Source organism: Juglans regia, chromosome 2, assembly GCF_001411555.2.
Source record: "Juglans regia cultivar Chandler chromosome 2, Walnut 2.0, whole genome shotgun sequence".
NCBI classification, from domain to species: domain Eukaryota; kingdom Viridiplantae; phylum Streptophyta; class Magnoliopsida; order Fagales; family Juglandaceae; genus Juglans; species Juglans regia.
This window is the reverse complement of record NC_049902.1, coordinates 32,735,942-32,761,537: the sequence shown is the minus strand read 5'-3', so window position 1 is coordinate 32,761,537 and position 25,596 is coordinate 32,735,942. Positions and strand designations below refer to the sequence as shown.

Here is a 25,596-nt window from a genome sequence, read left to right as displayed (position 1 = left end):
AAGAGAGAAGTGGTCGACTGGAGGGGAGGAGAGAGAAAATGAAGGGATTTGAGGGAAAAAAAAATCCACATCAAGTGTGGGGTGTAAAATGAATATAGTTGTTGATTTATAATAGAAGTCAACTATATATTATATGTTTACATAATTTACTAGTATTAGTATCTATAATAGTATAGTATAAACATTTCATATATAGTTCCTACATACTAGTATGTAAGATTATTAAAATCTTACCGACTTATTATTATACAAATTATAAAATAATTATTATAATTTAATGATTTAAGTATTTGAGTAAATAACATATAATTATGGAGAATATTCAATACATAAACTTAAATTATTATGTATAAATAATTAGATTACATGTTATATATATAATTATAAAAGATTATATACTTATATTATTAACTATATATATATATATACATTCATCAATACATGAACGAGCTTTAACTGAGTTAAACTAAGGAGTCAAAACCGAGTATGCTTCGTTTGGATGACAAACATCTCTCAATTCATCTCAACTCATCTCAATTCATCATTATAATTTTTTCAAATCTCAATATAAAATATAATAAATAATTCAACTTTTTCAAATTCTAAAATAATAATAATATTAAAAAATAATATTCTAATAATATTTTATCATCTCAACTCAACTCAACTCACTTCAACATCCAAACGCAACTTAAAAGTTACTTTTTCGATTTGATGGGAAGAAGGGTGACGGGATTTATAAAGTTCATACTTGAATTTTAGAATGTAAAATGAAAAAAATATATAAAAAATAATCTTATAATATTTATTATTTATCATTTTGTGCGTTCGGGTAGAAAATTAAAAAAAAAAAGAAATCTTAATCTAATTGTGTTATATGATATTGAGGACTTGAAAAAATATGATATATGGCGCGTTTACACACAATTGATCACAGATCATTTGGTACAGACATCCATTATTTGTTGTGGCTCAGGACTTCAATTAATGGGGACCTTTATGTGTAGTTAATAATCATTGACCATTTATTCAAAAATAATAATAATAATAATAATCATTGACCAGGCCAATGCACCAACAATACACATATGCACGCCAGGTTATATTATTTATTTTGGATAATCATGATATTTAGGTAATGTTAGGTAAGTATATATATTAGGGTGCTACCCGTGGGGCGGGGTCACTCCTTTCCCACCCTCCGCCCTCGTATGAGCGGGGGTGAGGATTTTTTTCTCCGTAATCCGCCTCTGTCCATGCGAGGGTAGGGTACCCTATCCGTTGCACGAGGTGCTAGGGTAGATCCACATTTGTCCGCCCCCCACCCCCTCCTCTCCTCCCCAACTCTCCCAATCGATTATAACAAACCCAAACACCATAACAAGTTACAAACTCAGATCAAGAGAGATTTATTTATCTCGGTGTCTCTTACAACAATGAACAAACTCAGATCAATAGAGATTCATCTACTTCGACGTTTGTTACTTTCATGGCAAACGAAATCAATTTCTCCCTGTCGGCATCTATTACTTTTATGGCAAACGAGATTGAGAGAGTTCAGGATGAAAGAGATCAAGATGAGAGAGATTGAGACGAGAGATTTTTTTTTTTTGGAGGGGGGGGTTGGTTGGCCTTATACATGCAGGAGCGGAGCGGGGGATTTACTGAGTGGGGTTAAGCCCCCTCCGTCTCCTGCCTCCACAATGCCCCTTTCATACGGGCGGGGGGCCTCGCCCCCTGTTTGTGTGGAGCGGATCCCCCGCCCCACCTAAGTGGGGGCGGTACAGTGGATGGCAGGCACCCGCTACTGACCTTAATATATATGTCATTTTTCATTTTCAATGGGAACTCCTGCTATTATTCGTTTATGAGTCCTACGGGACTCTCCTTACAATCCTATGTACGTGCACACATGTTTCTCATGTGAATGACTATTCCGTTTCTGATTCTTATTTTTTTGTAAAAAAGAAATTAAATAGTGAGAAATGGTAAGGAGTTGAAATTTAAAATCTAAAAAATTTCTCTCCTCTCACCAATCTATTATGAAGTTGCAGTGGTCGTGTCCTTCACCACCACTGTCTTCTATTAACCATCGATTCATTCTCGTGTTTGTTTCGAGTTCAATCACCTATCCATCTACTTTGAACTCTATTTTTTGGTGTCGACTCGATTTTCTTCACCACCATCGACAACCGACCACAAAAGGAATTTGTATGTTTTGTTAAAAATCCAATGTTTCTCTTTCTGAAGTCTCTACGTTGGTTAAAGATAGCATAAAACAAGTACACTGAACCTACTTATAGTTATCCGGTGTTTCTTTGCATTCATTTCTTCCTTGATGAATCTCGTCAGCATTAATTAGGTGAAACTCGCATTGTTTTGGGTCCCTAGAGATGTTTTGGGTCAGAGATGTAATCTACATTTTCGTTGTAATTTTTGTTCAGTCCCCCCAAAGGTGTTTTGGGTCTACAGGTTATTTTTCCACTTTAGAGAGGACTCAACGAAAATTTTAAACATAATTATTCTTTGTTTATTCCCTTCAAATTATTCATGGTATATATTCTTCATTTTCATTTTTTTTATATCATATTCTATTGATTATTGCTGACGTGGATCTCCAAGTCAAGATGTGGATTAAAATTGAGCTGCTCGTATCTCTTGCTTGTGGCTACGATAGTGTTTGCTCAATTGGCTTACTTATTATCACACCTTGGTTTTTGGCATTTTTCACACAAGAGATGGTAAGGATTAGATAGACATTAATTAATTTGTAAGCCTTTTGTAAAAAATATATCTTTATAATTAATTGTTCGGCACATATTTAGAAAGTAATCTTAGACCATTCCTTATTGAGGTTCTCATTAATAAACTATGCAATTAAAAAAAAATTAATTAAGATGAGATTCCTATTGGATATCCACCTTATTGCCAACTCAGCTAAGAGGTAGAAGTAGTTTAAAATAAGAGAAATGATATTTATAATTGTGAATGTGCAAGTGCCGTGCAGTCGCTTCGAAAAAAATAAATAAATATGAAATCCATATGAAAAGAAATAAATTTTTTAATAATAGATCTCACTTATTTTTAAAATGATTATATGACGTTTAAACATTCTATAATTATATATAATATTACTTTTAAAATAAACCAACGACGTGGCAATCCACGTGGGTAATCGAGTACTCTCCACCTCAAAACAAATCGTTACCTTATCCGTTGGATGTTGCCTTCAAAAAGTGTCTGTAAAAGTTTGAATTTACAGGGCATTGTTCTCCCACCACTACCAAAAGCCACTCCCTCTACGAAGACAGCATACTTATTATTTGCCTTTGGCATCTCGAGGCTAATAATTTGGCCAAAAAAAAAAATTCCATTATCATCTCCATAAATTAAGGAACGAATTTATCCTTTGCATTTCAGAAAATCATAATCTTTGAACAAGGGTCGCTTCTGGTGTGTACTGTATGGCCTTGTTTGAAAAATTATAAGTGAGATAAAATGAAATGAGGTGAGACGATTTTAAATAATTTAAATAAAATATTATTTTTTAATATTATTATAATTTTAAGATTTAAAAAAATTAAATTGTTTATTATGTTTTATGTGAAGATTTTAGAAAGAGTCTACATATAATTTTCAAATAGAGATTTTTCATGTAAGTCTATATAATTATGTTTAAAAAAAATTTAAAATTATAATAATATCTTTTTTAAAATAATTTTTTTTTTTATTTCAATTCATCAATATTCTCTCACTCAAAATTATAACTAAAATTTCTTATTTCTCTTTTAGAAAATTATAATAATAAAATAAAATAAAATAAAATGAATTGGATCAATCCAACTAAAATGTAACTGTAATCAGCAGGCATCCTAGTATTTATGGGTAGGGGTCCACGCGTGGACAATGGGGCTCTCGGCTGGCAATCATTTGGTGCTTTCCCAGAGATCTGAAACTCGTGTATTTCTTTCTTTTTTATTTTCTTATGAGATCTTGAGACACACAACAGCCAAGTTTTTCTTTTTATTTTTTTCTTCTTAAAATTTATTCTGAGCAGACAACGGTCAAATTAAAAGCGTAGATATTTTGGCCAAGGCGCAATGGTGAGTGTATGTACTCGACGTGTGAACTGGCTACTCGCTGTCACTTCTCTCTCTAAACTCTCTCTCTCTCTCTCTCTCTCTCTCTAAAAGCTCTCTCACCCATGCTCGTACCGTATGAATGACGACTGGGGACCGACAAAAGCTTGGAATCAATCTTAAAAAACCATCCAAAGTGCTTTTTCTCTCTTAATCATACACCCAAGTTACGTTCTTAACTAAAGATAATCGTAAGGGGAAAATAAAAAAAAACTGCACACAGAACAGGACACGGGACGATAGCGACATATAGAGCCGTTCACACTCGTCCTCTCTCCCCCTCCCAAGCACACACATACTCTGCTTTGAGCCTCTGGTAACTTCTCTCTCCCTCTCTGATAATGTAAAAATCACAGAAAAGCTAGACAAAGATTGGCTCTAAATTTCAAGCGCACGAATTCAAAAGTCGCAAAATGGCTTTGTGTAGCTTTTTATCAGTGTTCCTCATCTACATTACCTTGTTTGTGAGCTCATGTTTTGCTGCGGATCCATTTGTAAGCTATGAGTTTGAAGTCTCTTACATCACTGCCTCCCCTCTGGGTGTCCCCCAACAGGTATGTCTCTCAGATCTCTTTCAGTCTGGAGTACCTACTTTCTCTCACTGCTTTCAGTAATCTTTTTCATGTGGGTCTGTTTAATATTCGTGGGTGACAAAATGGATTGGCTTTAGATTTAAGAAAGTTCAAATTTTTATCTCCAGATCTACAAAATGTCTTGCATTTTCATTTCCTGAGCCTATGAGTTATACTGTTTAGTGCTATCAGCTTGTAAGGTTTGAATTTTATGTCCAAATATCTGGATTATTTTGTAGGTTATTGCTGTTAATGGAAAATTTCCTGGTCCTACTATTAATGTGACTACTAATAACAACGTCGCTGTCAATGTCCGGAACAAATTGGACGAGAATCTCCTCATTTCTTGGTAGGATTTATTGTAACTTCTCAGGAGTTAGATAGGAAAAACTGCAGATTTTAGGAAATCACTGTATGGAATTTGGTGGTGTAACAGGTCCGGGATTCAACAGCGGCGTAGTTCATGGCAGGATGGAGTTCTGGGAACGAACTGTCCTATCCCTCCAAAGTGGAATTGGACTTACCAATTTCAGGTTAAGGATCAGATTGGGAGCTTCTTCTATTTTCCATCTCTCAATTTCCAGAGAGCTTCCGGGGGGTATGGTGGCTTTATCATCAATAACAGGGCTATAATTCCAATTCCTTTTGCAACCCCAGATGGCGACATTGTCATTTTTATTGGTGATTGGTACACCCAGAATCATACGGTTAGTGTTATTGGATAATCGGAATATCCCAATTGGTGCCGGGTAGATATTACAAGTTTATGTGATTTCAAGCTGTTTTCTTTTTGAATGCAGGCCTTGAGGAAGGTTCTTGATGCTGGGAAAGATCTTGGAATGCCAGATGGAGTTCTTATTAATGGGAAAGGTCCTTTCAGATATAATGATACCCTTGTCCCAGATGGCATTGATTATGAAACAATTGAAGTCCACCCAGGTGACATGATTAGCAAAGAATCTTTTTTATTTTTGTACTGGATGAAAAGTGTTTTAATACTGTTCATACAATGTTTGGAAATGCAAGCAAATTCGATCATGATATTTGATTGATGCCCGTATGACTAAGCCAGTGTCAACAGAATGTATTCTTTTTAAAGCTGAACCTCTTACGAGGTGTTGCGGTGGACTTGTATTTTAACCTTCTTAATTAGTATGATCTCTGAGGGCATGCATGTTAATTCTACCAGGTTTTAATGGGTTTTGGCTTAATTTTAGCATCATGATCAGATTTGTTGCAATTCTCTTTAGCATTTTTGGATCTGTTCCATTTGTTTCATTCCAAATGTATAGATGAATCTTTTTTCCCTTGAATGTACAATTCTCCATTCAAATTCTCCATCATGCAGGAGTGATGATGACGGTTTTACCCCTATTTTAGTGTGTTTCATTATTCATTGCCCGATGTCATCACTTCTTATTTGGTTATTGCCTTTTTTTTTTCTTTGAATTTTGCCTTGGTTGAGTCATTCAAACTCCTAAAATGACAAATTCATAATTTTTGACAGGGAAAACTTATCGCATTCGAGTACACAATGTTGGAGTGTCAACTAGTCTCAATTTCAGGATCCAGAACCATAATCTGCTTCTAGCTGAGACAGAGGGATCGTATACAGTGCAACAAAACTACACTAGCTTAGATATTCATGTCGGACAATCCTATTCGTTTCTGGTGACCATGGATCAGAATGCAAGTACCGATTACTACATTGTAGCAAGCCCTAGGTTTGTGAATGAATCGCGCTGGAAAAGAGTTACTGGTGTTGGCATCTTGCATTACACGAATTCCAAAGGAAAGGCAAAAGGTCCCCTTCCAGACCCACCAAATGACGAATTTGACAAGACTTTCTCAATGAACCAGGCAAGATCCATCAGGTTTGTTATGGTTTAGTTAAATGTTTTGTGGTCTTCCCATGTCTTTATCACAGGGACAACTTTTTTAACAAGTACCTGGTTTGGGATTCTTTTATTTGGATGAATTCTTTGTTTAATAATATCTGTTTCTGTTATTCTGAAATCATTTGGAAGAGTACAAAAACACCAGATAATTCAGGAAAGGCCATAACAAATAATAGCTCAACTCAAACTTAGGACTAGAAACTTTCAGTTCTGAGAATCACTTTCTGTGACTGATTTTTGAGGATTCTATTGTTAAATTCCACAGATGGAATGTATCTGCTAGTGGTGCTCGCCCTAATCCACAGGGTTCTTTCAGATATGGCTCAATCAACGTGACTGAGATTTATGTGTTGAAAAACAAGCCACCAGTGACAATTAATGGGAAACGACGGACAACACTAAGTGGAATCTCATTTGTCAATCCTTCCACACCAATCAGGCTTGCTGACTGGTTCAAAGTGAAGGGAGTATACAAGCTTGATTTCCCAACTAGGCCTCTTACAGGACCATCTCGGATGGAAACATCAGTTATTAATGGGACATTTAGAGGATTTATGGAAATAATACTACAGAACAATGACACGAAGATGCAGAGCTATCACATGAATGGATATGCATTTTTTGTTGTGGGGTAGGGATCTGTCATTTTTGTTCTGCTTCATTATGTTAACATCCCTAGGTAAGTATTTCTCTTTACAATGCTTTTAACCCTGCAGTTTGATTAATATATTGCAGGATGGATTATGGTGAGTGGACCGAGAATAGCAGGGGCACGTATAACAAGTGGGATGGAATTGCCCGCTCTACAACACAGGTATATTTTTGGCATTATCGTGCTCCTAGGCCATGTCTGGGCAATGAGATGAGATGAGAAATTATCAAAACTTACAATTTCCATCTCAAAGATCACTAAAACACAAAACACTTTTTAATTTCATATCTTCAATCTTTTCATCTAATCATTACAACTCTTACAAACTTCAAAACGAAATAGAAAAATCAATACACATTTTTCAAACTTTAAAACAAAAATAATTTTTAACTTTATAATATTTTTATTCAACTATTTCTCTTTTATTTCCCAAAACCCAAAAAACCAGCTGAACTAAAATCATTTTCACTACTATTTACAAACCATTTCACTACTATTCACAGAATTCTGAGATACTCCAAGGGTCCAAACGAGCCCTTAGTCTTATTTGGTTCCTCTAAACATTAAAAACCTTTACGAGTTGACATCTAGTTTCTGTTTTTGTTTTGACTTGTGATCTTCTAACTATAACTAGTCAGTCAAGGATTGACCGCATATTTGAGTGTTAAGAATCATGTTTTTGCATCTCTTGTTATCAAAATCATCATTGAGGTTTAATACTGGTTGTCCAATCATTTAAATGACCAGAGTGATTAGGATGGATCTCTATTACCCGTGTTGTGGACTATAATTAAAATGTTATAAACAAACTGCAAGTTGAGATTAACATATTTTAACCATGTCACAGTTTGTCAAATTCTGAAATTTAATAATTTTGGAGTATTGGTTGTTAAGGGACAGATCACTCTGTCAACTCCAAAAGCCCTCATTGATTGTCGCTACATTTGATAGTAGAAACTGAATTGGGTAATTATCTTGATGAGCATGACATTTTACCTCATAGTAAACAAATGAAAACATTTTCCTTTGAAAGACCTTTTTAAGTATTTATTATTTTGTGTATGCTCAAAATGGTCCTGTTATATGTCACCAACAGTCACTGGATTATGACCCCTCTCTTGGTTGTCTAGGTTTATCCTGGAGCATGGACGGCAATCTTGATATCCCTTGACAATGTTGGAGTCTGGAACATTAGAACAGAAAACCTTGACTCATGGTATCTTGGCCAAGAAACATATGTACGAGTTGTCAATCCGGAGGCTACTAACAAAACTGAGTTACCCTTACCAGACAATGCCCTCTATTGTGGTGCCCTTAGCAAATTGCAGAAGTATGTACTTCTGAATAATTTGTGCCAAATATTCTTCATTTCATCTGAGGGCAAACCTGACTCAGTTTTTTCTAATTTTGCAGGCCAGAAGATATCTCTTCAGCAAATTCAATCAATGGAAGTAGAACGGCGCTGTTCCTTACACTACTGATGATCATCTGTGCTGTAATTCCCATTTTCCGCTAAGCGTGTTCCTTTGAGCTTCTCCTCTACGTTGGTTTCTCTTAGTGAGGTTTGTGGTTGAGTTCTTCGTTCTGTAAAATTAGTCTTGTTGATATGAATCTTCGGTGATTTTGACCTTCATTTTTTTTTTCAATGTTCTAATTGTTGGCCAGCTTCCTCGTTTCGTTTATAAAGACTTGTCATTCTTTTAATGTCTACAATTTATGTTGATGACAATTCATCAAGTTGCAATACATCTTACTTACTTCCCAGGTAGTTTGATCTGTCATGTGTGATGGCTTTTGAGAACTTGTAGAATTTTGTATTGCTGAAGACAAGATGTAAAGATGTGTCTTTTTTTATTTATTTGAAGATTCATATGATCAAATGCACGAATTGCTGTAAATATCTGAAGCTACAAACAAATTTTCCATTTAAACTTGAAAGTGACACCGTCCGATATATGTTGTCCCATGCGGCTTTATTTGAAAATGCCTCTATATGATCAGTGCACGAGCTTGAGGAAATATCTAAAGCTACAAACAAAATTAGCCATTCAAACTTGAAAGTGACAGTCCCTGCAAAGAAAGGCAGGAGCATAAGCAGGCCGGCCCCTACATTTTCAATGTTCTTGCTCAGAAAAGAGAAGAGGAAAAGTCCTATCACTAGTGGACATCATGTCTCCAATACAATAAAATATTACTTGTTTACTATAAGTATTGCTTGCATTCATCACTATATGCCAAGTATTTGTTTATCTGTATTGATACCTGTACATGAAAAATAAAAAGACGGTTGTGAGATTAAACCGGAATAAAAAACACATTTGATTGGTGAACAATAACACTTCGAAGGAAAAAAGTGTTTTACTGTAGCTCAAAGTTTTTAATTTATTTTTTAACTAATTCAATGCAGTTGTGTTTGAAAGAAATAAGTTGTATTTTGTATTTGACTAAGTTTTGTATGAAACCAATGCCAATACTCTTAACTTGGAGGCGAAATATGGATCAGCAACATCTTCAATATTATAGCACCCTTTTGCAGAGATACAACATTATTTGTGGTGCTGTGGTTCAATCATATTCATGATTTTCGGTTTGTAATATGAGTTTTTTTTCTGTATTTTATCAGTGAATAGTCAGCTGTAACTTCGAGTTTTTATTTAATGAAATAAAGTATATTTTCAAAAAAAAAAAAATCATTATTTCTGGATTACAAACAGTAGTAATATATATAGCTATCGGCCTTTTTGGTAATGGGTCAGGGTCGCATCCTATTCACAGTACTTGAATTCAACTTTTAAGAGTCACGCTTGATCGATCATACAAAAACTTATAATGACGTTAACTATTTAAACAGGGGAATCGAGATTTGACCATGTCCTTCGCGTCGCCAGTCGCTTTTCTTTTCCTAAACACTCGGGTTCTTGTCCTTCGGCAAGCTTAAAAAGCTCATCTCACCCACCCAGCCTGTAACTGATCAGAATATCTCAATTTAAAATGATATGGTGGTGAATATATACTAATAAAGTTTTACTATTTTGTGTGTAAAGTATATGATATCACTTATATAGTAAGATTTGGTTTGTAAGATTCAAATTTTAAAATTTATCTTATAAATAAAAAAATTTATCTTATAAATCAAATTATTCTATATAAATATTTTACTATGTATGTTCTATACACTAACTTGTTTAATATAATTTTTCATAATAATATATACGTGAATTTTCTCCTAATCCCAAAATTATATTGAAAAATTGTATTTTAAGTAGGAGTATTATTTATCTGTAAGAGTTAAATTAACTTTTTTTTTTATAAGTAAGTTGTAAGAGTTAAACATTAACATGATGCATGGGAATTGATCTTCACGTGATCGGGCCAACATATATATATATATATATATATATATATATATATGACACATTGGGATATCCTAATTACAACTCTTAGGTGGGTTAATTGGATATTTAGTACAATATGAGATGAGATGAGATGAGATGAGATGTTAAGGTCTTAGATTTGATCTAAAAATTGTAAACCTAGCACTCATATATATATATATATATCTTATATATAATAAGTGTCAATAAGCAGACACCTCTTGGTTTATTATTTTTTTCCTTTTTGTCCCTATTTTTGTATTTCTTTTTCCTTTGTGTCACTTGGTCTATCTTTTTTTTTTCATTTTTACCCCTGCTTTCTATATTTGTTTACCCTCTATGTTCCTTTGTTTATATTTTTTACCTTTCTGCCATTGATTTTATATTGATTTTCCTGATGTATCCTTCATTTTTTTTGTTCATCTTTTCCCATTTTATTTTCTCATTTTTGTCCTTCAATTGGTAGTTGTTTCTCGTTAATGTCCTTTAGTGAATTTACAATTTTCTCATTTTTCTCCTCTCAAATTTCTGCATTCCATTTTATATGAATCTAAATTTTCCTTCTTCTGTTTTCCACAGATTTTTGGAATTTTCCTTCTCCCCTTTTCCACGGTTTTCTGGAATTTTTTTTTTCCATCTTTATTGGATTCTAGATTCCTCTTTCCCACCGCCTTCACAGTGTTCATCTTACAACATTTTGATATATTTTTTTTTACATTTTTTTAATGCTTCATTTTTTTTTGTCTTGTCTGCTGTTTTAGCTGCTCTTTTTTGCCCAATTTTTGTTCTCCCGTTTTCTATCTGTTTCTTGATTTCTTTTCTCTTCGTCTTTATCAAGTTATAGATCCATCTTCCATGTTTCGCACCACTTTAGCCGCTTGTTTTTTCTCCATCTTTATCAGATCCTGAATTTCTTTACATTTCTTTATCGTTTCAGATTTTTTTCCCAATTTATTTTGGTCTTCTCTACTGATTTAGCCGCTTGTTATAAATTTTTTCTTTTTTATATTTCCCCACCGCTTAAACAATTGCTATCAGATTATTTACTTAGTTTTTTTACACCGCTTTCACCGCCTATGCTTTAGTATAAAAGCAATTGTGATGTTTTATTTTTTCTGCTGTTTGCAATTTGATAAAATCACAAATCTAACTGCTACCTTTTGAGTTCTAAATTTCGTCGACTCTACTATTTCATTTGTGAATTTCGGAATATATTAGGTATGTTTCTACTTGCTTTTATGCTAAGTTAAATATGCTTCTGTTAATAGAATTGTTAAACATTTATGGCTTTGATATTTCCGAATTTGTTGCCTCCAATATTTTCTATGCATTCATCAAATAATACATACACATACAATAAGTCGCCGCAAATAAGCCTGCCGTATAATATGCTTAAATTATAGAGTTAGTGAGAATATATTAACTTTTTGTAGTGACTTTTTGTCACCGCAAATAAATATTCCATTTATTCCGCTACAAAAGAGTTATTTTTAATCTCCACCATTAGAATGTACAACTAGGATAACTTTAATAAAACCCTAATTTCCCCCCTCTCTCTCTCTCTCTCTCTCTCTCTCTCTCTCTCTCTCTCTCTCTCTCTCTCTCTCTCTCTCTCTCTCTCTCTCTCTCTCTCTCTCTCTCTCTCTCGTCAATGCCCCCTCGAAAGTCGAAAACTCCCCAACGCATGCAATGGCTACTTAGCGTCGTCGCCGGCAACCTCTCTGGCCACGACGAGCACGCCATCATTGGTAAACCACCCCTCCTACCCCTCGGCTTCACCCTCACCCGTAGATCTCTCTCAGTATCTCCCGATTTCTCCCCCTTCCTCTCCTCTCTCGCGTCTACCACCTCTCTCCACCACTCCGTCGTCGATGCATAACCAATGAGTTTCACTGCTCCTTCGCATCTCACCACCCACCTAGCAGTCCAACTCCATCCACCATCCATGGTAAGCTCCCTCTCTCCTTCTCTCTGTTGTTATTTCTCAATGTCAAGACTTTTGTTTCAAGGGGGAAAGAGCTAGGAAAGCTTGATGCTTGATTATTTTTTCTTTCAAACCAGAGTTTGAGTTTTTCTGACCCTTTGCATTGTGGGTAAGCTTTAAATCTCATGCTCTGTGATGTGCAAAGTGTTTCATATATTTAAGTCGTTGTTGCTGGGTTCTTAACTTCGTGTTGATGCCTCGGTAGTGCAAGAAATTTTTTATTTGTAGTATTTAGACTAGATTTAACTTTGAGGTAGGTTTTATGATTTTAAACGATTCACTTCTTTAAGCTTCTTCAACTTCCTTTGCCCAAATCTTAACTAGTAATTAGTTAAAACCCAAAACTGAATACACACAAACAAATAGAAGACTCGCCAAATATATCATCATGGGTGTGCACAACTGGTTATTGGCACTTGAATGCTTGCCTGACCGTTTGTTACTTTTATCTGATTCTAGTGATTGGGAAAGTTGTGTGTGTTTTTATTCCAGATATAAGGGAACTCATCAACTTCAATGATGTTATGGATGAACTTGGACTAGGTCCCAATGGAGGCCTTATATACTGCATGGAGTATCCTTTTTCAATTTCTTTTAATTGCCTTTCCTCTTTGTTTTTGATGATTGCATTTATGTTTGATAGTCATCTTGTGTTAAAGATTTATTGACTTCAAGGCAAGCTAATGTAGCAGATGGATTTTAGGATAGAAAGTAGTTTCCATATCAGAACCCTTTTATGGGCCCTCACCAATCACCTCCATTTTTGCTCACATGTTACCCACTACTAGGCTTGATGTTTTGAACTTATGAAATCATGAGTATGCTTGTCATGCTTATGAAATCATGATTTCATCAATTCCCATAGTGCTTTAATGAGGATTATTTTCTGTGCATGCTATTCTATGTTATGAATCTGCTATTATATGTGTGTATAGATGAATGTAGAAATTATGTTGAGTACTGATTGTAAGAAAGGATAGATGTGCATATGGTTGCTAATAATGAATGCAATGAATTAACGAAATGCACAGCAGGTGATTGTAAAAATGAAGCAGAGAGATAACTTCATATTGCCATTAGGGTTCATCGGAGAGAATCCCTTAATGTAGCATAAAATTGTAAAAGGATACTCTTGGAAGGACATAAGACTTTTATCATTATCAAGACAACAAGAGTACATTGAGAAAGCTGCACCGAATGTGGCTAGGTGAAGGAACTTATAAGTTGATAGATATTGGAAAGTGCTAGTGTTAATTTTATTTATCATATACAAGTTGAATGTTGTGTTAGTTTGGCTGAATTTAGATAGGCAAGAAATCCTTGCTATCATATTTTGTCCTTTTATTGTGACAAATTATGTACTCCATCTTTAGAATAAATAATGTTGTCCATTATTGAACAAGTTTTGGTAGACTGATATTTCTTCATTCCAAATGGTAGTGATCATCCAAAATGGGGAAAAGTACCAAAAGTTTTTTTTTTTTTTTTTCTTGAAAAAGCAAGAAGAACCTGCATGCATTGTGAGTTTTCTGTTTTCCTCATATCGAGTTATATCTCTATTTTGATTTGTGATTTTGTTGTGATTTTTGGTTTGCCACTTGTGGGTGCTTTCGTGATGAAAGAACTGAGGTAAATAGTTTTGGAAATAGAAATCTGAAATCGTTATTTTTCCATTTGTATGTTCTTATTGGTGCCAAAGCACTAAACTCTTGATTGCTCTTGGGTTCTCATTAGGAGTTTTTCTTTAAAACATGTTAGCACAATTTTAACTCTTTTTTTGAAATTGTTATTAGTGTCAATTTGAATCTTCAAGTTTTGTATATAATTTTTTATGATCATTTTTTGCACATTGTCATCTTTTTTTGCTTTTACAATTATTATTGTTTTCTTGAATTCTTAAAGCATTTGCCGAGAAAACAACTCGCGAAAAATACTTTTTTTCTTTTTTGGCCGGAAGAAGTTTTTTCCACCAAATGTTCTAGTGGGTAATACTAATACCCACTAGTATCTCTTGCGGTAATTGCTTCTATTCCCATGAACATAAACAAAAATGGACGTGCTTTTGTGGCGAACTTCATTGGCTCTTGCCGTGAAAAGTGTCATGGAAAAAGATAGGTATTAATCACGATTTAAACCTTTCATGGGCTATGATACTTTTTCAGGTGAGTTTTATCCCACGAGCTTCCCGCAACAAAATTTTATGAGAATAGGGTTTTTCCCACAAAACTCATTAATGGGAAATTGCAGTTTATGTTGTAGTGTAAGGAGATATTAAAGAAACTAATATGTACGCATAGATAATCATTAATTATTAGATTTAAATGATTCATTAAAAATCATTTGCGTCTTCTAGCTAGCTATATGTATAGTTCACATATATTTAAAAGCACATGGGTTTATACTAATTTAAAAGAACTAATTAATGTTATAATTAGATCCCTTTTCATATAGCATCATAATTAATTATCGGAAGAACTTTTCTCAATAAGGCCGCAATCTGATCGAGACTTAATTCATTGAACATCTAGCTAGCTTCTGATCTCAATCCTAGTATTACATAGCAATTATATGTATATTATAATCTGATATCTATTAATTGATCAATAGTACTATATATGATCTATAACTGCATCATTTGACATATATATGGGTTATGGCCAGTCAAGCTATATAAACATGCACACGTACAACATTAATTAAGACGATGAAAATAAACAGAAGTAATTAGATAAATTAAGTACCATGAAGAAGAGTTCAAAATATCAAGAATTAGGGAACTAGTTGATCATAATTAGCAGCTAGCTAACTACAAAGCCTACATGAGTACTGGTGAGAGACGACATAATTAGTACTTGAAGGATTAGGTTCTTCCAACATTAGCTAGGTTTTTCAAGAGAAGTAGAAACTGAGATCATCGATCTAAAAAGTACATTCTAGACGTGTCAACATTAACAGATCGAAGCCCTAACTTGCAGATAGGTTATCAAGAAATTAGAGCGAACATAGAAATTCGACAGTACACATCTGAACTTGAAAATTGTTCTCCCACCACTACTGCTGTACGCTTGCAGAGACTTTGGTTCTTTAGTAAGGAGAAACACCCACATTAGCTGACGCGAAAAACCCATCTTTAATCAGGACGTCCTCTCCTTCCTACTCAAACACAGAACTCAACGAGAGAAACGTTAGACTATATAATTTCACATGAAGTAGTACTGGTATCAGATGAAGATGACTAGGCTAATTAAGTACCTGCTGACGCACGTTTGTCTTCTTCGCAGTCTGGTCAGGCATGAGACCAAAGTGAATGTGTGGGAAGTGAGCCCACTGACACAGAAAACAGAATGGGTTTGTGAAAGGATCTCACGATCGATCGAGTTAAATAAATTGAAGAAATTATTCGAAACCCTAGCTAGCTAGCTAGCTAGCTAATTTGGTTAAAAGAAAGGAAAGAAAAAAAAAAATGCTTCTCAAGAAAAATAAAATATTCATGTTGCTCGGTGACAATACATTCTTGGCAGCGGCGCTGAAGGCTTCTCTGTGAGATATATCGGGATTCACAGACTTGATGCGTTGGATCTCGTCCCTGCAGATTCAATGTCGATGGACCATTCACATCTTGCCTCATATTTGGCAAATTTATAAATGAAACAAAGATGTGCACAAAAATGGGGGAGAGAGAGAGCTCTATGTGAAAGCTTGTCATCATTACTTACTTGATGAAGCGGTTGTAGGCGGAGGGGACTCTCTGTCTCTTCTCTGGAGCTGCACATGGCAGACAGACACAGACACGTATACGTTGAGATCTATCGCCTAGACAACTTTCAATGAATTTCGTCTATTTTTCTCTTTGTATCTCTCTACCATAATTCTGTCATTATTCTTCTCTAAATATATATGATCAATATTAGATCAATAATCTGAGTTAATTTATTATAACTTCTAGGGAGAAAGAGGTCCATTTTATCATCTATTCCACCCTCTATCTTTTTCGACAAAAAATTAGACTTGAAGAAACCAAAATGGTCTTGCAATTTTGTGTTCTTTTTAGCTAGCATACTCAGGCTCGGATATTTCGCATAAGTAAGAATAAAAAGGATTATCAGTTGACCTGCTATAATGTTTGGCAAGTTTTAAAAGAACAGGATTGATATGCAACGGTTAGGTCTTATGCAAGGAAACAGCTATTAACAAATTAACAGAAGATCAGCAGATTAATGTATCAAAACCGGCATCATATAATGGTTTTTAGGGCTCGAATGACGGGGCATAAGGGGGTTTTGGCTCTCATCAAAAGATGTTATACTCATCCACCACACCAGTCACCAAAAGATCTTCATCAAGGCTGTTCAAGTGGGCAAAAAAGCAAATGCTTTGATAGATTACCATGACCACGCAAATCTCCCTGTTGTTTTCTTTCTTCTTTTTTATTTTTTGGTTCCACAGAAATAATTATATTTTGAAGATGCCAACGTTCAAGATTTTGTGCCAAAAAGACTTCTCAAAAGGGAGGGGAAATCTGTTTGGCCCAAACAGTTTCAACTTTCAAGAAAAATTCATAAAATAGCTAGGAAGCTGGGTCTCCTAGAAGGACTTGAAAGGGAATGTTTGTAATGGATCTCACGTCTATTTATGGCTGGGGGCCGTGGAAGCTCATCGACTCCTCCCCGAACAGGCATAGTAAAGTCACTCGAATTGGTTTGGTTAATCAAGAAGTTTGGGGTTGGATTCGGTATCTCTTCCTGCAAAAAGCATCAATCAAGAACCACAAACTTTTAAATTACCAAGGTCATCACTAAAATAATTATTGCAATACATTTTTTTTTCAGCAAAAACCCTTTTCATCATCATATACCAGAACATTATGGGGAGGAGAGAAGAAAGAGTGACCCAGATGAAACTGATTAGCCGAAGGCAGAAGCAAGCCGCGCATATTCACTGGCAGGAGGTTGGTGCAATGGCCACATCTTACCGTAACAGTCTTGAACAAACTGGTGCAGGGAACACTCACCTAAACCAGACCAAAGAGCCACATGATAAAATGTTAAAAAAAATGAAATTGAGGGAAAAGAAAACAAACCCTCTAGTTCTGGTAAGCACATCATGATCTAATTAAAAGTGACGAAGAAAAAACTCAAAAGGGTAAACTGAAATGTATATGATACCGCGAGGACAGTGTCGCAAATGTTGCAATGGACATAACAGAGCTGCTCGGAGGGCGGAAGGTGGTCCAAAGACAAGGTAGAAGAGGAGGACATTTTTATTTTCTCTTCCTTTAAAAATTGATTGATGATTGGTCAGGTTGATTGATTGATTGATGGATTGACAGCTTAACCACCAGCACCACCTTGGATCTGCTTTTTCTTGATTGTGAGTTACAAAAGAAATGTGAAGGGGAAAGAGAGAGAGAGAGAGAGAGTGAGGGCGCACTGTTTGGTCTAGCAGATACAAGACGGGCAAGGAAGCAAGAGCACGATCTCTTCTCACTGTTTATTTGTGCTGTTTATAAGTCATTGAAATGTATGCACATGCAGGATTCATCATTCATGCATTGAAGCATCCATGCATGTGCCATATATATACGTGCACCATGATCATATATAGCTAGGCTGGGGGACTTCTAACTTGCGCATGGTGCTAACTATAATAACATAACGTGTGGTTGGCAGTCCCAATGTGTAAGAGAGAGAGACAGAGTGTGAGAGAGAAGAGAGGCGGCAGATGTGGGGGAGAGGAGCTAGAAAGGGACGTGTGCATGGGGTGATATAGCTTTCACATACTCACCTGTTGTTTTCAGAAGTTAAGAGGGTGTTGTCTTGTGCTGTGCTTTCAAAGCCTTTCTTTAAATTTTCCTCAATTTCCGAACCCAAAACCCCACGACTCTTCCAAGTAACTCCCGGACAATAAGCTCATTCACCTTCCGCTTCCACCTCCCCCTCCTTAGGGCTCTTCTCTTCATCACCTGCGTCTGCTCGTGAAACCCAAATGCCATAATAGCATAATCATACCAATATAATTCTTTACTGACTATATTTTATTCTATTTTATTGTTTATATTTTATATTACGTGTGTACTTTTTGTGATTTGACCTCTCGATATCGCCCATCTTACACACAGACAGATACGTATTTATGTTTAGAAAAAATAAAAGAAAAAGAAAACAAGGAAAACCCATCTCATTGGGCAGACTTGCCCGTCTTACCACCTTTGTCCTTTCCTAAATTACTATTTCTTTTCTGGCTTATGTTAGCTAATTTGGTTAGAATCGTTTACTGTGCCTCTTTCTCATCCACGAGTCTCTAGGGTTTTCGTTGCAAGTTTTGCAAAGATGACCTAACCTTGAAAAAGAAGGTTCCCGATTTTCTTATTAATTATTTTATTGGCTAATTTGATGCTCAAAAAACCAGAACCATCACAGTCCATATTCATCTAAGCCTCCTATGGGTAGCCTATTCCCAAAAAGTGCCTAAAAGAGAAGTGCTCATTCATTAACTCGCAAACTGGCATGGGTCCTTGATTTGTAACTCCTATGCAAAAATAAATGTGCTTGATATATCGGAGAAAGAAAAAAAATGATAAGAGTCTGTTACCCTTTTCCAGACCATAACAATTAACATTCGCCAAAACCATTCCAAAAAATGTAGAAAGGGAAGTGGCCCTGGAATATGGGAGACACTAATTGGACGAGTCTGCCCTAGAAAGTCAAGTAATGGGGATGGACAGACATTAATTTGACGGCGAAGATTGAGTAAGCAGAAACTAGTACTGGATGGTGGTGTTGCTTGAATAATGCTATATGCAGTCGTATAGTGCATAAGTGTCATGCAGTTGTTTTGAAAAAGAGTGAGATCTACTATTAAAAAATTAATTTTCTTTTTATATAGGTCCTATATTTATTCACTTTTTTGTTATTGCGCGGCACGTGTATATTCACAACTGTAATTATCATTTCTCGTGTTTTTAATACTAGTCTCTAGACATGAATATTGTTTCAAGTTATGGAAAACTGACTGTTTTTTACGTGAGTAATGTTATACACTAGTACACAACCATCCCACTTTCATGACCACTATGTAAGATGTGACACATTTATCATCCAATGGTGATAAATGTGTCACATCTTGTATAGTGAGATGAAAGTGAAATGGTGATAATTATGTGGTGTATCGAATTTTCCTTTTTACATATGTGTTGATAAAAAAATATTAAATTCTTTGGATCTTTGGCTTAAGGACTAATACTGGACTACCAATCAATTGAAGAGCTAATAAGACTTGACAGTCTTCTCTCTCTCTTTTTCTCTCGGGAAGGGGAGTGAGGTGAAGTGGAGTCCACGAATATTCTAACAGAATTGGAGGTGGCAGAGAGGTGCAGGGATGTGCATAACGGTTTTTGTTATTGTAGAGTGGGAGCACTGACAGTGAGGGTGGCCAGCAAGGGGGAAAAGGTGGGGCAAAATATGAATGGGCTAGAGAATAGGTGGGAAAGTATGAAGTTGATGGAGGAGGAAATCAAGTGCATCGATTGGATGATGAGATACCAGAGGAATTGAAAAACAAGGAAGATTGCAGTTTGGTAGGGAAAGTTTGGGTGGAGAGAAGCATCAATAAGCTAGTGATAGAAAATACAATGGCAAAAGTGTGGAGAATTAGCAGAAAAACTCAGTTCCAGGAGGTGGGAACAAATATATTTGTGATAACATTAGCTAACCAAATTGATAAGCAACGTATCCTACAGGGCCGACCATGGTTATTTGACAACCAGATCTTTGTGATAATGCAGCTGGATGGGTCCATCCCTCCACAGAAGATGGATTTTAGCAGAGCAAGGATGTGGGTTCAACTACATGATTTACCTTTAGCATGTATGAATAAGGATGGAGGAGAGGTGATGGGAGAGACTATTGGTAGGGTTCTGGAAGTGGAGACACTGGTCGGTGGAAGTGGATGGGGGTCCTATCTAAGGGAATAAGGTTTGTTGAACATACATCCCTCCCTTGCAAGCAACAAGAGATAACCTGTCTCTGAGGAAAATAACAGAAATCTCAAAATGCCCAATTTGCAAGAATGATGACGAATTAGTGATGCATACAATTTGGTTCTATCCAATAGCAGCAGATGTTTGGTCAGAATCAACCAATGTTATATAGAAGTGGAGTTCCAATGAAAATGATTTATTAGCATTATGGGACAGATTGGTGGAGAAGGTAAGCAAAGAAGTTTTAGAGGAGATAACAATGGTTATGAGGAACATTTGGTTAAGAAGAAATGAGTTCATTTTTTATGGAATTTTTAAAAGTCCAAGTTAAGTGATAAAAGCATCTAGAGATGAGTTAAGAATGTTCCAATTGGTTGAACAGAATGCAAGACATATCCCAGTACCAAGAATAGAAAGGGGGGGTTGTTGTGTAGAGTAGAACAAGAGAGTCCTATGTCAAAGCAAATTGAGATGCAGCTATTTCTAAAAAAGAAAGTAAGGTGGGGCTCGGGGTGGTTATCAAAGATGAGGAAGGGGAGTTATTGGTTGCTGCTAGAGAACATAAAAGCTTTTTGATAGATCCTGCAACAACCGAAAGCCTTGCACTATGGAAAGCTATGGAAGTGTGTAGAGATCTCAATTTCAACAGGGTTCTGTTTGAAGGTTATGCTCAAGTCATAGTGAATGCTGTCAATAAAGGGGAAGAGGATCTTTCTACTTATGATAGAGTCGTTGAAGATGCAAAGAAGCTGTTAAAAACCATAGAGAACTGGAGTGTTAACTTTGTATATAGGGAAGCAAATGAGGCAGCTCATGTTTTAGCACAAGAAGCTTTACTTTTACATTCTGAAATAGTTTGGATAGAAGAGATTCCAAGTTGTATTAGGAGTATCATCAGTAAGGATAAATTTTGTAATGAGGTTATAGTTCAATGAATGAATACAGAGGAGTTCATTTTCAAAAAAAAAAAAAAAAATTGAAGAGCTAATAAAAATTTACAAATGATAAAAAAATAAAAAAAAAAACTATGTGGAAAAGTAGTGGCGTTCGGTCCTATAGTAGCCTAGTTTTTTGGGAGTGGGACCATATTATATGAGGTTAGAAGAAAGGTTTACCGGAACTCATAGTTTTTTCTTAAGAGAAATCCTGTAGACCGGTTGGGCTGATGTTACTCAAATAACAGCCCACCAATAATGTACTGACACGTAGGCTGTCTACCACAATAATCTTGTGGATGCACTGCACATAACCTCCCATTTGCTATTTCGGACCCACTCTGGTTTTCCCTAATAAGATTTGCATTTTTTGTTACACTAGATTCCCAGAACTACCATGATCAAGAATCATGGGTTTCTTGAAATAATGCCCATGCCAAGTATGTTGATTATTTTGACAGAGATGAATTCCTTCACCACCCCTATTCCTATTACTCAACATATTGTTCTTATCGTCAACACAGATGTTTGATGGCGCGAGGCAAGGAGTAGCAGTGGGAGAGGGATGACGCCCACGCCAAGTGCAGTGGCGGGGTTGGAACCATTGATGTAATGAGGATTGGACATAATGGGGTTATGCTGATAGTGGTGGTGTTGGTGGTTGTGGTGGAAAGATGAGGCAGGTGTGACGACAAAGAGGTCGCGCAGGCCCACCATGCCCATCTCCGTGGAAGCGAGGCCATAATTGATTTGCCTGGAGGGCGCAGTAGACCACATTCCAGTGGTGGGTCCGGTGATGGTTCCTGCGGCGGTAGATCCAGCATTAAAGCCAAGGGAGAACTTTTTCGAGGCGGCGCGGCCCGCGGCTGAAGAGAACGTAGCCACCCAGTCGAATATAATCTGTACAAAATATTGATATACATACATGGCACTACAAGAAAAATGAGCATTTGTAACAGATTATTTGTTGTGAGAATGACTATTTATGACAAAAATAGATTCATTTTAACAGAAAACAATTAGCCATAAATAAATAATTTTCTTGTACTGTGGGCTCATTTGTTAGAAAGTTTAATATTTAAAATTTTATTCAGTCCAAATTGTCGGCAATATTAATAAGCAGCATAAATATACTCTATATATGTCTTGATATCCAAAATATATATCGATTATATAGTCTTTTGCATTTGGGTAGTGAGGTATTTTCAGGTATTATGTGAATAGTATAGTAAAAAAATAATAAAAAAATAATAATAGAATATTGAATAATAGTGAAAAGTATGTAAAAAGTAATATTAAAATAATGAATAATAATGAGGTATTATGAGAATACTCGAGATATTCTCAGTACCCAAGCTAAGATGATTCGGCCTAGCCTACATAAATCGATCGCTATAATATATATGCTTTCGACGGTGAAATAATTAAGGATGTCGAACATGACACCCTCCAATGTCCTATATATGATCAGTACCATATAACTGAGAACTCGATCGTATCTGTTTAGGATATTGATTACATATTAATTGGGCAAATCATGTTCCAAGAATTAGATTCTGTTCAAGATCATGAATTGGCTAGCTTATAGTAATTAAATTGCATGGGCTGTTTGCAGGTACATAATTGGCTATATTATATACATATATCCGGCAGTAACCTTTTTGCATGCGTAGCAGTACTTGCTCGACATCGATCATAGATAAATAATTATATGACATCTTTAATGTAAACTGTAACAATTGAAATCAAGAGCAATGTTATTCATTATTCCAACTTCTATTATCTTTTCATTATTCTATGATGTGTCATTAGATGATTGTAAATTATTTATTATATTTTATTTATAAATCTATTATCTAATACTACATCATGGGATGATAAGAGGATGGTGAAAGTTAAAATTATGAAAAGATTTTTTCTAATTATTAATTAAGAGGAAGATAAATTAAAGGTTCGCCCTCATTGTACACAAGTAGCCCGCTGATATAATTAATATATATATATATATATATTTATAAAGGTGCTACTTTTACATCTTATCCCTCGCACATATTAATGTATATATATCCATGATCTTAAGATCTTCAAAGATCGAGATCATCGGGTACTTGTGGAATAGAACTAGCGTACGTAGGTGATCTTAATACGTTTGGATATCAAGAATATTTTAATATTTTTAGAATACTCTATTATTATTTGTTATTTTATTATTACTTTTCACTTATTTTTTATTTTTTATTACGATTTAATATTCTACTATACTTTTTCACTACTATATTCACAACTCTTCTTGTTCTTCCAACACGATTAGCAACTCTTCTCGAGTACTGTTCGTAAATGCACTATCGAAATACAGCTGGCTATCAATTAATCCAGCTAGCTAGAATATCTATGTTTCTTAGGACAGTTTTAAATTTTTGTAAGTTCTTAATTGCTTTTGAAGAAATAGGACAAGTCCTTGCTCAGGCTTAGCTTCATCCTGTCATGTGTTCACTTTGTCTGACTATAATATCATGTGACCAGTGAAACAGCTGAAAAACAGCGTGTGACAACCATATATATATATATATATATATATATATATATATTTTTATTTGAATGGGGGATATATATTGCCAGAGGTTCAGAGCTATATATGGAGATGATTTGATTAATGGTGGATATTCCTAGGGCAATATTCTTTAAAATATGCATATATATATATATATATATATCTATGTGCCTTTCTACTAATGATACCACGCAAGGATGTTATAGTGCCTCTAATTAATCTTACTAAAATTACCTGAAAAAATTAATAATCTTAAGGAAATAAAGGACAGAAAATTTTAGTACATTATTTCCTATCGCAAGCCATAATTAAATATATACCATTCTATGTAGATAATTAATGGAATGAAATCGTACGTACGTACAAAGAAAGGAATACTCATGAAGATGTAAGTTTGAAGTCCCAAAATCTATACCAAATGTCCTGCAAAAAAAAAATTGCCGTATATCTTGGAAAGAAAATTTGAGTAAGAATGGTTATTTCCATAAAAAGAAAACGTAAACGAGTGTGGTCCTTCAATATAGACGTACATATTTATCTCTCATGAGTCATGATGCATCCAATATATAATAATAAAACTGTCATGCATTCATGGTGTGGCAGGATGGATGCATGGATGCATTAATCATGTTTGAATGTACGAAAGAGGAAAAGCAATCACTGCAAAAAGCCTGCTAGGAGCTATTTGTTGCTGTTTGTGGGGATATGAGGATCTCTCAATCTCTCTCTCTCCCGCTCATGGTGGTGTGGATGGGTAGAAACCGATAAAGTTGAAACAGAAAAATTTTGCTCTGGTGTCTGATATTTCTTTGGCTTCTCGACCTGAGCGGTGGGTTATCTTTGCCTGATCACGGCGAGACAAGTATGCATGGTAACGAGCTTTGAGGGTGAGAGGCCGGTGTTGATCACCTTTAGCTTAACCATAGCTGCATACCAAACCCCACATGCATCATCTTGCATGGACATTAGGGATTTCTTGTTTCTTTTTAACTTCAAAAGGACATTGGCATGCCCCACAAAAGGGATATGGGATTAGAGAGGGAGCAGAGAGGTTGCCCTAGCTACTTTTTTTAATCAGTCTTCCTGTTATACTTTGTTTCCACTCGGGACAGGACAAAAGACACAACTTGAATGGACCTGCATGCATGTACTAGATGGACTGTCTTTTACTGGTTCTTAATTTCGTTACTCGTCCAAGGGGCCGCGTGAAGGAGGAGGCCGGTATATATTCAAGTGTTTTATTAATTTCCATATATCCAACTTGTCATTCTAGAGATCAGGTGTGCTCCGTATAATAAGGACAGAGGTAAATAGTATGAGTAGTGCTTAGGCTGCCGGCGAGCATTGACCTGCGTGCTGCTAGTATAAATTTATCTTTTTATTTTTTTTTATATTTTTTATTCATATTTTATTATTATTTTTAAATATTTTTAAAAAATATAAAAAATTATCAATATATTAGTAATTACTTCTTTAATTATTAAATAAAAAAATATAAAATATAACAAAATGT

The 25,596-nt window shown here is 35.3% G+C and overlaps 2 protein-coding genes across 3 annotated transcripts; one reads left to right on the top strand and one right to left on the bottom strand.

The window, feature by feature from the left end:
* The first annotated feature begins 4,415 nt into the window (after positions 1–4,415).
* LOC109011384 (monocopper oxidase-like protein SKU5) lies at positions 4,416–9,159 on the top strand. Its single transcript, XM_018992563.2, has 9 exons — positions 4,416–4,693; positions 4,951–5,060; positions 5,148–5,418; positions 5,512–5,650; positions 6,219–6,585; positions 6,875–7,240; positions 7,345–7,423; positions 8,392–8,591; positions 8,675–9,159. Exons 1-9 carry the CDS (start codon positions 4,553–4,555, stop codon positions 8,775–8,777), a joined length of 1,776 nt encoding a protein of 591 aa, XP_018848108.1. The 5' UTR covers positions 4,416–4,552; the 3' UTR covers positions 8,778–9,159.
* Positions 9,160–15,330: 6,171 nt separating this feature from the next.
* Positions 15,331–18,152, bottom strand: LOC109011373 (protein YABBY 4-like). 2 transcript variants are annotated; one of them, XM_018992540.2, is made up of 7 exons: positions 17,785–18,145; positions 17,475–17,630; positions 17,244–17,361; positions 16,336–16,384; positions 16,130–16,205; positions 15,872–15,946; positions 15,331–15,772 (listed from the first exon to the last, which is right to left on the bottom strand). In XM_018992540.2, exons 1-7 carry the CDS (start codon positions 17,875–17,877, stop codon positions 15,704–15,706), a joined length of 636 nt encoding a protein of 211 aa, XP_018848085.1. In that variant the 5' UTR covers positions 17,878–18,145; the 3' UTR covers positions 15,331–15,703. The 2 variants fall into 2 exon arrangements, with proteins under 2 accessions (XP_018848085.1, XP_018848095.1); XM_018992550.2 differs by having other exon boundaries at positions 15,726–15,788; positions 17,785–18,152.
* Between the last annotated feature and the right edge of the window lie 7,444 nt (positions 18,153–25,596).